The 13,914-nt window shown below is 39.1% G+C and overlaps 1 protein-coding gene across 3 annotated transcripts in view; it reads right to left on the bottom strand.

The window, feature by feature from the left end:
* snx13 (sorting nexin 13) overlaps positions 1-13,914 on the bottom strand; it is a 180,476-nt gene that overhangs the window by 44,954 nt on the left and 121,608 nt on the right. For all 3 annotated transcript variants that reach the window (XM_060824730.1, XM_060824731.1, XM_060824732.1), the window contains 2 exons: positions 6,474-6,667; positions 2,665-2,769 (listed from right to left, as the gene is read on the bottom strand). In XM_060824730.1, the coding sequence (XP_060680713.1) occupies positions 2,665-2,769; positions 6,474-6,667 (299 nt within the window). The remainder of the gene's footprint in view (positions 1-2,664; positions 2,770-6,473; positions 6,668-13,914) is intronic.

The following is a 13,914-nucleotide window of genomic DNA, read 5'->3' as shown; positions in this document are numbered from 1 at the left end:
AGTTGGGAAGACGTGAACTAATAATTTCACACTCATGATTCCTTAATATGTCAAACTCCACAGATAGCCACAAAATAAACAGAAACGAATCATGTGGAAATTTAGCATCTTGAAAAGGCTGGAAATAGAACAAATTTTATTGATGCTCTTAGCATAATATAGAGAGTGGACAAGCAGAGTCAATGTGAAGCCTCACCAATTTTATTTGGCCCTCATCTGCACACAGCTTCTTGGTTTCCTTGGAGTAAATCACAGTCTGGACAGTGTAAGGAACAGAATTCAGACTGGGAGAAAGCCAGAATTGAAGACCAACGCATACAGTTCCCAGTATTAAGATAGTTTGATTGGCAGGAATGGCATGCAAAGGAGAGAGAACCGAAAGCAATCAAAGACCCAAGATTTCTGGAGTCCAGAAGAGCATATATTCTCCAGTGGTTTGAACAACTAATCCTACTTCTCCTGGTCAACAGAGAAATCCAAACAAATTACCTCAGTGGACGACTTCTATCCCTCAATATAGCTAAAATAAAAATTCTAATCTAACTCGCATGTTACATGCAACACCTCATTATTTTCTAATGGGTGTCCAATGTGCTAACATAAAATGACAGAAGGGAGAAGGATCCTTTGAATCTAGTGTGATGTAAACTGTGTTTTTTTAAAAATATATATTTTAAGTTTGGATCCATGGCTTTTGAGTCAGTAATCAATGAGTTTTCATAGTTCTTAAATTCAGACACAAACTTGAAACATTTCTGTTGCCAAGACAGTTTCGTTTACTACAATATTTGAGGCCTGACTTCAGAGTGAATTGAGTTTTGGGCACCACTTCTAATTTATTATTTATCTTTAATTGTTCTATAATCTGCAAAGGCTTCCAGAACATTTTTTTTTAAGATTAATTATAACACCCATAGCTTACAGAAGCAGACTTCTGGTTTCCCTCTAACTCTGCCCTAATCAAAGTCATTGGTTAAGGATGTTTGTAGAGACCACTGCTTCTCAGTAGAGAAGGATACAGTGAACTAGATGATGTTAGTGTGAAGAGTCAGTGTCAGTGTCATTGTTCTTAACTAGCCACACCCCTAAACTGGTTTCTGAAGTCCAAAATAACCCTTACTATTCAGTGGCATGTTTGAATTTCTATTTATAAATTGCCAAAAAATCAGATTTAAATTTTATGATACGTAGCAGAAGTAGTCCATTTGGCTCTTCAACCCTGTTTTTCCATTTAATAAGATCAAGGTTGACTTGCAAAATATTTGACTTGCCCCTAGTTTAGGTCCTTTTGGATTTTTGTTCACCAAATGTACCCTCAATCTCAGGCTTAAAAATTAACAATTAACTTGCAGAGAATTCCAAACTTTAACCACCTTTTTCATGGAAAAACACTTCCTAACTTAATTCCCAAAAGGTCTAGATCTGACTTTTTAGAATATGCCTCCTCTACATTCCTCCTCCTCCTTTTCCCCCTTTCCCCAATCAGTGAAAAGGGTCTTTATCTATCCCTGATTTGGAGATGCCAGTGTTGGACTGGGGTGTACAAAGTTAAAAATCACACAACACCAGGTTATAGTCCAACAGGTTTAATTGGAAGCACACTAGCTTTCGGAGTGATGCCTAATGAAGGAGCGTCGCTCCGAAAGCTAGTGTGCTTCCAATTAAATCTATTAGACCATAACCTCGTGTTGTGTGATTTTTGATTTATCTACCCCCATTAGTATTAATATTTTCTAAATTTTGACCACATCATCCACAACCCAATTTGAAAAAAAAATCACTCCCTTAGTTTACAGACAACCAATGGGATTCCGACGAAGATTCATTGAGCCGGAAATATGAACTCTGTTTTTTCTCCACAGATGCTGCCAGACTTGCGCAGTTGTTCGAACAATTGCTGTTTTTGTTTCTGATTTCCAGCATCCGCAGTTATTTCAGTTTTTATTGCCTTAGTTTATGTAGTTTCTTCTTGTAATTTAATCTTCAGAGTTCAAATATTGTGACAAATCTGCACTGTACAAAGGTGTGATGTCCAAAACTTCAAATGCAGTCAAACCAATCCCCAGCACAACTTTAGCGGAACTTCTACTTCTAGAAATAAAGTCAGCATTATATTAGCCCTTTTGATGTTTCCTGTTCTGGTGTATGATATTTTAGTGATCCAAGTGCAATGGAACCCCAATCATCTTTGGATCAGAATTATTTCTAGTGTTATTCAAATTGGAAAATACTTATTCCATTCTTTTTAAAACCAAAGTAAAGAGCCTACACTGAAATGGACATGCTGATATCACATTTTTGCTTAATTTATTAATATTTCTTGGCAATTTTATGCTTTTACATTCATTTATTATTGCTGTTAGGATACAAGACAAATCTAAGCAGCATCACGAATGGCAACAAACCATTCAATACTCAGAAAACTTACAGTTTGAAAGAGCTCCAACTAACATTCAGTCCACTCTTATGGAGGTAAGTAATACAGCGATTTATTAAAATGTAAAATTGCTAAAACCTTTGCTCTACTGTAAATATAACCCTCCTTCACTCAATCACAGAGCAACCTTTAAGGTGGCAATGGAAAATTCATCTGCAAGCACAAGTATAGAGACCTAACAAAGATGGAAGGCAAGTAACAAAGGGAAAGCTTTTCTTCAAACCTACCTTTCGTTGAATATCATCAAAAATCTCTGGTGTGGTATCCTCGTAATTTAGTTTTTCTGCCAATTTAGAAACCAAATTATCATCCACATGGACTCTTGGAGATGCCTGGTGAAGGAGGAAAAAAATTGATAATTCAACAATTTATGAACCACTACATAGTTTGTTTCTGCATTAACATTAATAACATTGATTTTTCAAATACATGATTGAACCAGACCTAACTTGTTGCCATCTGTTCACCATGACATGTTCCTTTTTTTCAACAGGGTACTGCTCCAAAAAAATTATCCTATCTCCCAAAAAGAGAAATATCACCTTTCAGTTTACAATGGGTAATGGTTAAGGAGGTCTTGCCTAAATGATACAAGGCACTGGTCAGACCAAAACTGGAATACTGTGAACAGTTCGGGTTCACTTATCTAAGATATACTGGCTTTGGAGGGTCACTAGGTTGATCCTGGGTAGTGAAGGATTTTATGGGGAGATTTTGTGCCCATTAGTCTTGCATTCATTAGAGTTTAGAAAAATGAGAGGAGTCCTAATTGGAAGATATACCTGCCTTTGGCCTATATCTCTTGATAGCTTTACAGTCACAGGGAAAGCTTTGCTTAACAAAAAACATCTCAGAATTAAAATTTGTAGAAGAGAGTTCCTTTGTATGTAGAAATGCGTCCAAACATCTCAGCTGAATGGTCTGGCCTTAATTCTCACATTCTGCCCTCAAGGTCTCGATTCCCCAACCAACGGAAATATAGTTTATCTTTACCTACTCTCTTTTCCTGTTAAAAAACATGAAGATTTTGATCAGGTCATCCCCTAACCTTCTAATTTCTAGAGAAAACAGGCTACAGCTTTTAGTGGAACGTCTAACAATAAATACTAATTTGTTTTGATTTGGAGGAAATATTCAGCATGGCCATCAAAAGTTTGGTTGTATTGGCAGAAGATGGAGTGATAAAGAATGTAGCCAGTGAATTCAACGGAACAAAGCTATGCACCTGAAAGCATGAGATGGTTCAGAGGTAGAAAAGAACAAGATTATAAAGGAATTTAGATCAAGAATTAGAAATAGGTATTTGCCTCAAAAATATCTGGGTGTGAATAGTGGTTAGGAATGATATTGGTGATGAACGAGCAGAACCTCGTGCAGTATAACACAGGATAGGGTATAGATAGTATAATTTTTGATTAGCTTCTATTTATGGAGATTTCTGGACAGGAAGTTGCCAGTCAAGTCTTGAAGTGACAAAGGATTGAGTCAGGGATTCAACTGCAACTGGACCAAGGGAAGGGAGGTTGTGGACAGTGGGGGGAAACTTTCCAGACATAGACTGGGACCGGCACAGTGTCAAGACCTTAGGTGGGGAGGAATTCGTTAAAGTGTGTTCAAGAAAATTTTCTTTCAAAGTTTGTGAGAAGATTTGTAGCTCGGGTGCTCGTTGTTGTGGTTCTGTTCGCCGAGCTGGGAATTTTTGTTGCAAAAGTTTCGTCCCCTTTCTAGGTGACGTCCTCAGGAGCCTCCTGTGAAGCGCTTCTGTGCTGATTCCTCCGGCTTTTATAGTGGTTTGAATCTGCCGCTTCCGGTTGTCAGTTGCTGTCCGCTGCAGTGGCCAGTATATAGGGTCTAGGTCTTGAACCAGACCAAGTCCTGAACTATGAAAGCAACCACCCCAACACACACAAACGAAGTTGCATCAGGACATTATTCAAAAGGGCCACAACACACTGAAGCACACCAGAACTACAAAAAGAGGAGGAAGAACACCTATACAAGGTATTCACCAAAAACGGATACCCGCGCAATTTCATCAACAGATGCCGAAGGGAAAGACAACGAAATGAGGACATGCTACAACCTAAAGGACTGGCCACACTACCATATATCAGGAGCATTTCTGAACTGACAGCCAGACTGCTGCGACCACTAGGACTCATAACAGCACACAAACCAACAGCCACTCTCAGACAACAACTCACCAGGACAAAGGACCCGATACCCAGCATGAGCAAAACCAACGTAGTGTACAAAATCCCATGCAAGGACTGCACAAAACACTACAAAGGACAAACAGGAAGACAGCTAACAACCCGCATCCACGAACACCAGCTAGCCACGAAACGTCACGACCAGCTATCCTTAGTAGCCATACACTCAGATGACAAACAACATGAATTCGATTGGGACAACACCACTATTATAGGGCAAGCCAAACAGAGAACAGCCAGGGAATTCCTAGAGGCATGGCACTCATCCACAAATTCTATCAACAGACACATTGACCTAGACCCTATATACCGGCCACTGCAGCGGATAGCAACTGACAACTGGAAGCGGTAGATTCAAACCACTATAAAAGCCGGAGGAATCAGCACAGAAGCGCTTCACAGGAGGCTCCCAAGCACTGAGGATGTCACCTAGAAAGGGGACGAAACGTTTGCAACAAAAACTCCCAGCTCGGCGAACAGAACCACAACAAAATTTTCTTTATTAAGTATGTAGATGTACCTACTTCAATTATACAATTAGGTCTTGGCAAGACTATACTCAGGAACATGCTTATGTTGGAGATCAGGCAAAGAATAGATTTCTAATTACTCAATCAGGTGACAGCGCAGAGCCCAGGGACGATTCTTAAGAACATAATTCAGCCCCTTGCATTGTTCTACCATTTAATACGATCATGGCTGAATCAGCCTCAACTGAACTTTCCTGCCCACTCCCAACGACCCTTTAACTCATTACCAATTAAAAATCTATTTTCTCCTCAATAAATTTATTTGGTATCGAGCATCCAGTACACACTATGGTACTGAATTCCACAGATTCACAAACATTTCAGAAAAGTAATTCTCCTCATCATGGTTTTAAACCTGCCATTCGTTAGCCTAAATACTGTTCAGAAATCATTAGTTGTATTGATCCATGTGCACAGTGGTTCAATGGTGAGTACTGCTGGCTCACAGCACCAGGGACCAAGGTTCAATTCCAACCTCAGGTGACTGTGTGGAGTTTTTTCTGAATACACATGGCTGAATGAGAAATGATTGCAGTGGAACATAAAACGTTCGTAAAGGGCTTGACAGTGATACTGTCAATGCTGGGAAGAAACTGCTATGGCTGGAAAGTCTGGAATAGTGGGCCACAAGCCTCAGGACGGGGAGATGATAGTTTAGCATTGAGATGAACAGAAATAACTCTTCGTTCAGTGGGTTGCAAATACAAGTCAAAATATTTTCCTTGCCCTCAAAATCACTGGATAAGTTATTAAATTATGATGACTCCTTATTGTTCTGATGGAGAATTAACTTGACAGTCACAAGTTGCTAGTCCAAGTTCAAACAGTTCATTGAGGTTACCACTTCGATTAACCTAATATTACAAGGAACAGAAGATAAAGATAATATTCAAACTTGAAATACAACATCATTCCTTCACAAGAGCATTTTACAGCAAGACATTCAGCCCCACAGACAACAAGGAATTAAATGATATGATAAAGTGTCTTATTTTTAAGATTGATTAATGAATAAAATATATTAGCCAACTATTCAAGAGGAATTCCCTTCTCTTTTCGAAATCATAAACATGGAAAATTGGAATCAGCAACCAGGTAAAGATTTCAATCAAAAGACAACATTAAAGTGCTGCATAAGTGTCCAGCAAGAATATACTTTCAAGTTTCTGAAGTAGAATTCCAGTCATAACCATTTGACTAAAATGATAAGACAGTCTGACCAGTAAATGTAGAATGATACTAGGAAGCATATTAAGGAGTCTATTTCAAGCCAAGAGAATAATATAAATTTACCTTTTCTGACAAATACTGATCATAAACACCAACAGCTGCAGCACGCAGCAATCCTTTGGTTTGATTGCTCTGTCTTTTTCCATCCTTTTGCGCACTTCGCAAAACGTCGAGCTGCTGCTGTGCAGTAACTCTGTATCCTTCTACGGTTAACCAGAAGAAGAGATGTGCCTGCCCCCCAGTTTGCTGCATATAATCTGCAACCAGGAAAATAGTCACATTTTAATGGTCTATGGCAATTTAATCAGTTTCATTTAGTAAGTTGACCCAATTAAATAATTTCTTGTAAATGTTTTATTAGTTTTACATTTAATAATATAAATTCTAAGTTAAACAAACAAAAATAAAATCCAAAATAAATTGAACACTGTAGGAAAATTAAACATTTGCTTCTTGCAGAAGACTGGAAAGTGTCTAATGTAACACCACTGTTTAAGAAGGGAGAGGAGGCAACAGACCGGAAACTATGGACTGATGTTAGGGCTGCCCATGGCAATGTGGTACAGAATGGCCAACAACTGCCCCAGACTAACTGCAGCAGAACATGGCTGACAGTAGATAGTGAGCCTGGGGAAAAATATTTTCTTCACGTAGTGTCAGCAAGTCGATCAATAGCAAGACTGTTCAATCAAGTTACTGGCTAGGATGGAATGTACAACTGCAATTTCTTACATAGATAAGGACATTTTACATTAAATAATTCAAGAACAGCAACTGTTTAATCAACCTATTACACTATTAAGAGTAGGTTTTAGTTAAGATTCTTCAGATAATCATAGATGTGGATTCCACAGTAGTTATGATCCACATATATAAGAAAAATCACCAAAATAAAATGATTCAGGCAATAGAAGTGTTGCCGTCCCCACCCCCCAAACATTAAAATCTGTGAAATCCTCACGACTGGGTCTGGGTGACCAGCATGACAATCTCTTTAAAGGTGCTGTACTGGAGAGCCAATCACAAAGGAAAACCCTACACCACTGACCAAGAGCATCAAAAAGAGGGGCATGTATGCTTTAATTTTTTATGTGTCTTAGAAAAGAAAACCTAAGCTGTAACAAAGTTGTACCTGAATCTACCACTGGACTCCGACTCTCATTGGAAAACATGAGATCTAACACCTGGCCTTAGTTGCTGGTAAGATTTTACAGTTCATTAATAATGATGAGATTGTGGAGTACTTGGATATGATGAAATGGGATTGAGTCAGCATGATTTCATCGATTGTGTGTTGGGGGTGGGGTGGGGGTCCACACCTGACAAATCTGTTAGCATTTTCTGAGGAGATAACAAATAGACAAAGGAGATCGAGTGAAATGTGATCTATTTGGATTTCCTAAAGCCTTTGACAAGGTGCCATACAGGAGGCTGTTAAATAAGGTAAGAAGATTCTGTTATGGTTAACATGTAGGTTTAGTTAGCAGTCAGAAAGGCAAATGCAACGTTTGCATTCATTTCCAGAGGGCTAGAATTTGAGAGCAAATATGTACTGGTGAGACCTAAAAAGCCCTTGGTCAGGCCACATTTTGGAATATTGTGAGCAGTTTTGTGCCCTGTACCGAGGGAAGGATGGGCTCATGTTGGAACTGGTAGAAATGAGTTTGACAAGAAGGATTCCTGGAATGAAGGGCTTATCATATGAGGAGTGGTTGCGTACTCTTGGTCTGTACTTGGAGTTTAGAAGGATAGGGTGTTGGGGGTGGGGGGGGGTGGAATCTGATCAAAGCTCACAGAATACTAAGAGGCCTGAATAGAGTGGACTTGGAGATATTTCCAATAGTAGGAGAGACTAGGACCTGAGGCACAGCTTCAGAGTGAAGGGACAATCCTTAGAACGGAAATGAGGAGGAATATCTTCATAGTGTGGTTAAATCTATGGTACTCATTGCTGGAGAATGCTATGAAGGCCAAGTCACTGAGTGTATTTAAGTCAAAGATAGATTCTTGACTGGTATGGGGATAAAGGGTTATGGGGAAAAGGCAGCAGGATAGGTTTGAGAAACCTAACAGTCATGATCAAATGATGGAACAGACTTGATGGGCCCAATGGACTAAACCTGCTTTGTGTCTATGATCTTATTTTATTCAATACCATTCTAAAGCAATAATAAGGCTGCTCCTTTCTAGTGTTTACATGCAGTGACATGCCTTTTTAAGTCAAACTGTGTAGAAACTTTGCAAGGTATAAGTTACTATCTTCTGCACCTCCAGAATCAACATTGATGATGCCTGACAGGTTTTCTAAAGCATAGACATACAAATCTCAAAAGAATAGATTTTTAGCTCAAAAGAATAGATTTCTAGCAATAAGTTGTACCAAATGATAACCCCACTCTTTTGTCATGCTTATCAGGTTCCATCATCTCATCCCTACCTTATAGGCCATTACCATTCTTCCCATCAGCCCAAGGTAATAATGTTGGTGGACTCTCCTTAGCTTCCTGTACTTTTGTTCTCCATCAATACTCCATCTTGCTCCCACAAACAATTGTTAGCCATTACAATGTATCAAGCACTCTGAACCACTGCTAGTGATAGGTGCTGCCCGCCAAATAAACCCAGGTACCTTTACCGAACAATTAAAGTAGGCTGGGTGAAATGAGCATTATTGCTGTTATGACAACAATTCAATTAGAATAGCACTTAACCATTCAAACTCAAAAGGAATATGCATCAAGACAATTTAATTTGTCTTTAAAATGGTACTTCTTATAGCTTGGCATTGTTCTGATAAATGGGCATCATACAACTCCTAGGACAAACTTATTTTTTATGATCTTTTTATGATCTGCACAATGAAGTCTCAACAAATTCTGCATAACTTAAGCATCACTCTTTGTTATTTGAAACCCCTTGTATTAAAGAACATTTCACAAGTTCAACTGCTTTCTGTACTTGCGCACATTAATTCATGGAAACACAAACCACTTTGCATGTCCACAGCTTAATTTTTTTTACAATGCAATATGGCTTGGAATGAGGTGAGCAGGAGAATCTTAGGGAGTCAATCTGTTTCTAAAAATTTGGTAGGTCTGCATTTGCCATGAAGCATTAACAGTAAACATTAGTCAAAGTTTACTCCAACCTTCAGCAGGAAATACATTAGCTACATTAATTTGGTTTCTGCAACAGCATAGCTGGCTCTAGAGTTCCTGACAGTTCAATACAAAGTGCAAGTCAGATTCAGTTTAGTTTGGGCTGAATGAGAAGCTGAAAGTTTAGTAAATGAAGGAGTTCGATGAAGGCAGGAGGTTGGAGGTGGAAGGAGGTGTGATGCTTTATGTATTAAAGGTGCGAACTTGAATCTGTCCCAATGCTGAATCAGGGACATGAAGAGCCTGACATGAATTTATGCAGTTTTTGGGTAAAATAATGTTCTGAGGCTCGGTACATTGGCAAGGCCGAGCAGACACTATGACAACTAATGAATGGACTCCGTACAATGATCACCAGACAGGAGCGTTCCTTCTTAGTTGGAGAACACTTCAGCAGTCCGAGGCATTCAGCCTAGGATCTTCGGGTGACCATCCTCCAAGGCAGACTTTGGGACAAGCAACAACGAAAAGTGGCTGAGCAGAGGCTGATAGCCAAGTCTAATACCGATGGGGATGGCCTCAACCAGGACCTTGGGTTCATGTCACACTACAGATGACTCCACTGCGCCACACACACACACCTCCATCTCACAGCCTCACTCAGAGTCTTTCTCATACACAAGCTCTCTCGCATGCATACACCCTCTCAGGCTTATACCCCATTACACACACACACACACACACACACACACACACACACACACACACACACACACACACACACACACACACTCTATCACATGCACTCACACCCATATACAACCCATTCTGTCTCTCCTGCACATGCACATATATAAATTTATGGGGTGGATCTGTAGTTGCAGAATTGCATTTTCTTTAGCTCAAAAACTGCATAAATCCATGTCAGATTCTGAAAGCACCAGTTTAAGAATAAAACTGACTCAACATTGGGACAGACTTTAAGTTCACATCTTGAATACACTGTCTGAGCTAAAATAACATCTTTTGTTAGATAAACCGATGCTACTTTGAAAATGTAACTTAGAAGGAGTTTTTGAATTTACATATTAAAGAGCCTAAACCAGCACATCCCATCCAAAAAAATACAAGACTTAATCTATGTTTATTTATTGTATTATTACAACTCCGTGACACTGTAACCCTTTTGCTATAAATTCTATGTCTTCTGGTCCTCCTCCACAACCACTTAATAAAGAGGCAGTGCCTCAAAAGCTGGTGCTTCCAAATAAACCTGTTTGGGCTATAACCTGGTGTTGAGAGATTTTTAACTTTGCACACCCAGTCCAACACCTGCACCTCTAAATCATAATAATTTATGTTATTTCACAACATGGCAGCTTGGCCAAGTGAAATTTGAGAAATTATGGATGCATCATTTGATTTAAACAAATGGCCTTACAGAGAAACATGAACAATTGCAGAAGCCCAAGCTCCAGATTTTGGAACTCAGCAATAGCTGAAGTTATTGTGGTACACTCAAGGCAGTGAACAATGTGAATGACATTTTAAAAAAAAAGTGCCCACATCAGTAGAGGAGCATACATGCAGTCTAGGAAAACCAGGCAAGTATTGCAGGAGTCTCAAAGGAAGCTCACTTGCTAACCATTTTCAGTTTTGGAATTGGCAAAGGTGTTGATTCTCCAGCCAAGACCATGACATTACAGGGGGCTCAAATGCACAGGAGGGGAAGAATCAGAGTAGAAGAGCAAAAGTATTGGAGGATTTGTTAGTTCAGGATAAGAATCAGGTTTTACTGCACCTATAGAAATGAATAGCTGTAAGCTAGTCAGCCCATCCAGTCTGCCCAACCATTCTGGATCAGAGCTAATTGTGTACTCAAAGCTGCTTTCTCTCATTACCTTGAGATACCTTGATATCATTCAACTCGAGAAATCTATTGATTTCTGTCTTGAATCTGCGGAATGGAGCTTCTACAGCCCTCTGGAGCAGCCAATTCCAAAGATCCACTATCTTGCAAGTAAGAAATTCTCCCTCACTTCAGTCTTAAATGGCCTGTCCCTTATTCTGAGATTATATCCCTTGGTTCTAGAGTCAACAGCCAGGGGCATAATCTATTGATTATAATCCTGTCAAACCTTATGAAAGTGTACAAATTTCAATGTGATCACCTCTCATTTTAAAAACTACACTGAATACAAACCTATTCTCATAATACAATTTCACTATTCCAGAGATTATTTGGTGACCATCCCTTGAATTCCTTCAGTGGCAAATGTGTCCTTCTTTGGCTGAGGAGACTAAAACAGGACACAATACTTATGCTATGTCTAATCACAGCACTATACAACTGCAGCAAGCCACCTTTACTTCCATATACAGTCATTTCTTCTATAATGCGACAGTTGCGTTCTTATGCAACCCCATGCTATATAAAATTCACGCAATAAAAATAGCACTTGAAATGTGGGTGATACAAACGCATTACAGGTGACACGTTTTAAAAGTTCATGCTTTAGAAACATCATTCCCTATTTATCAATAATGTTAATGAAACACACGTAATAGCTGAATGACCTGTACACTCATATCCCCATAAAACAATTTGCTGTCCTAATGGCTTGCTGCCTCTGCATGCTAACATTTAGAAGCTCCCTTGGACACCAGCACTTCACAATTGCTGACTACTTTCAAAACATTATGTTTCAGTTTTTTCTACCAAATATTTTAAAAAATCCTTTTAAAAGGAAAAGTTTACATCTCGTCGCATTATATTCCATCGGACATGTTCTAGATCTGTTAACTTGTCCAAGTCCACTTGAAGCCTGCTATATCTACCTCAATATGTGTTCCATTCAGTTTGGAGTCACCTGCAAATTTTGAGATATTACAATTGTTTTCAACATTCAAAGCCTTCACATAGATCGCCAATAATTGTGGAGTTCACACTGGCCATTGTAGTATTCTGCTAGTAGCAGCCTACCATCCGGAGAACCATTTGTTTATTTCTATTTTGTGTTCTACTCATAAACCAATTTTCAATCCAAAATGAAAATATTCCCTTTGATCCGATACACCATACTTTTATTTACGAACTTTCTCTGTGGACATTATCAAAAGCTTTTTGAATATCCTAATCCATCATTTCCACTGGTTCTTTACTGTTTAGGCTTCAAGTAACATTTTCAAAAGTATTCCAAGTACCTCAGAATCAAAGGAAAAACTCACATTTGGGCAGTATCATACCTAACACAAAGAGAGATTGCTGGGATGTTGGGCCCAGTCATCACAGTCTCAGGGTATCATTGCAGGTGCTCCAAAGGGTTGTGTCCTAGGCATAACCAGGTTTAACTGATCCTTCCACCACAATAATGTCAGGAGCAGGGTACTTGCTGATGATTGCAGTGCTCAAAAGCATCTACAACTCAAATATTGAAGCAGCCTGTAACTATACACAGCAGGATGTAGGCAGAGGCTTAACTAAACCAGCCAAATAAATATAGGCTGGGAATTTTAAAAATAAGTAACACATCACACAATCCATCTTAACTTAAAGGCACTATATTATTGCAAGATGTTGGAGTCTAGTTCAAACCAACCATCAGCACCAGGAATGCTATGTATTAGGTATTTGATAAGGACATTTTTTTTGCTGACAAAAAGGTTAAACAATTTGCAATGGGGCACAGATCCCTCACACTATGTACTGCTATAGCATGTGAACTGCAAACAAAAACTTTCAAGTGACATTTTCAGTGATCTTGGTCTATTCAAAAATGGAACTTCCTAGATGTGTTGAAGCACGGGCAAACATGCGCAGAGGCTTCTTGCTGAATCTCAAGCACAGCTATCACAAAAATTAAAAGAAGCATGAGACAAGCATACAGCCTTGAAAGACATAGTGGACAGTCACTTCACAGAGCCAGGGTAACTTTGTTAAATGCATATGATGCATGATGACGACTAACATTGTACAGCATTGTAGAATCCCTACTAGGTCGAAAGAAAGCATTCAGTCCACTGGTGAGGCAACAGCCCTTTGAAGAGCATATCTGCCAGTCAGTCAGTCAGTCTCTCTCTTTATTTAGCATGGGCAGTTCACCAATCTTTGGATTGTGGGGACATTTTTGTTTTCTAAGATGATAATGCAATTTTGGATCATATTATTTGTAATGAAGAAAAAATAATTATAATCCCTAATAAATTTCATGAAAACTTAAAATTTAGGGAGTGTTCTTGAACAAAGAGACCTTGGAGTATAGGTTCATAGTTCCATGAAAGTGGAATCGCAGGTAGATAGGATAGTGAAGACAACGTTTGGTATACTTTCCTTTATTGGTCAGAGCATTAAGTATAGGAGTTGGGAGGTCAGGTTGCGGCTGTACAGGACATTGGTTAGACCATTT

Source organism: Hemiscyllium ocellatum, chromosome 5, assembly GCF_020745735.1.
Source record: "Hemiscyllium ocellatum isolate sHemOce1 chromosome 5, sHemOce1.pat.X.cur, whole genome shotgun sequence".
Lineage (NCBI taxonomy): Eukaryota > Metazoa > Chordata > Chondrichthyes > Orectolobiformes > Hemiscylliidae > Hemiscyllium > Hemiscyllium ocellatum.
This window is presented reverse-complemented; position numbering and strand designations above follow the sequence as displayed.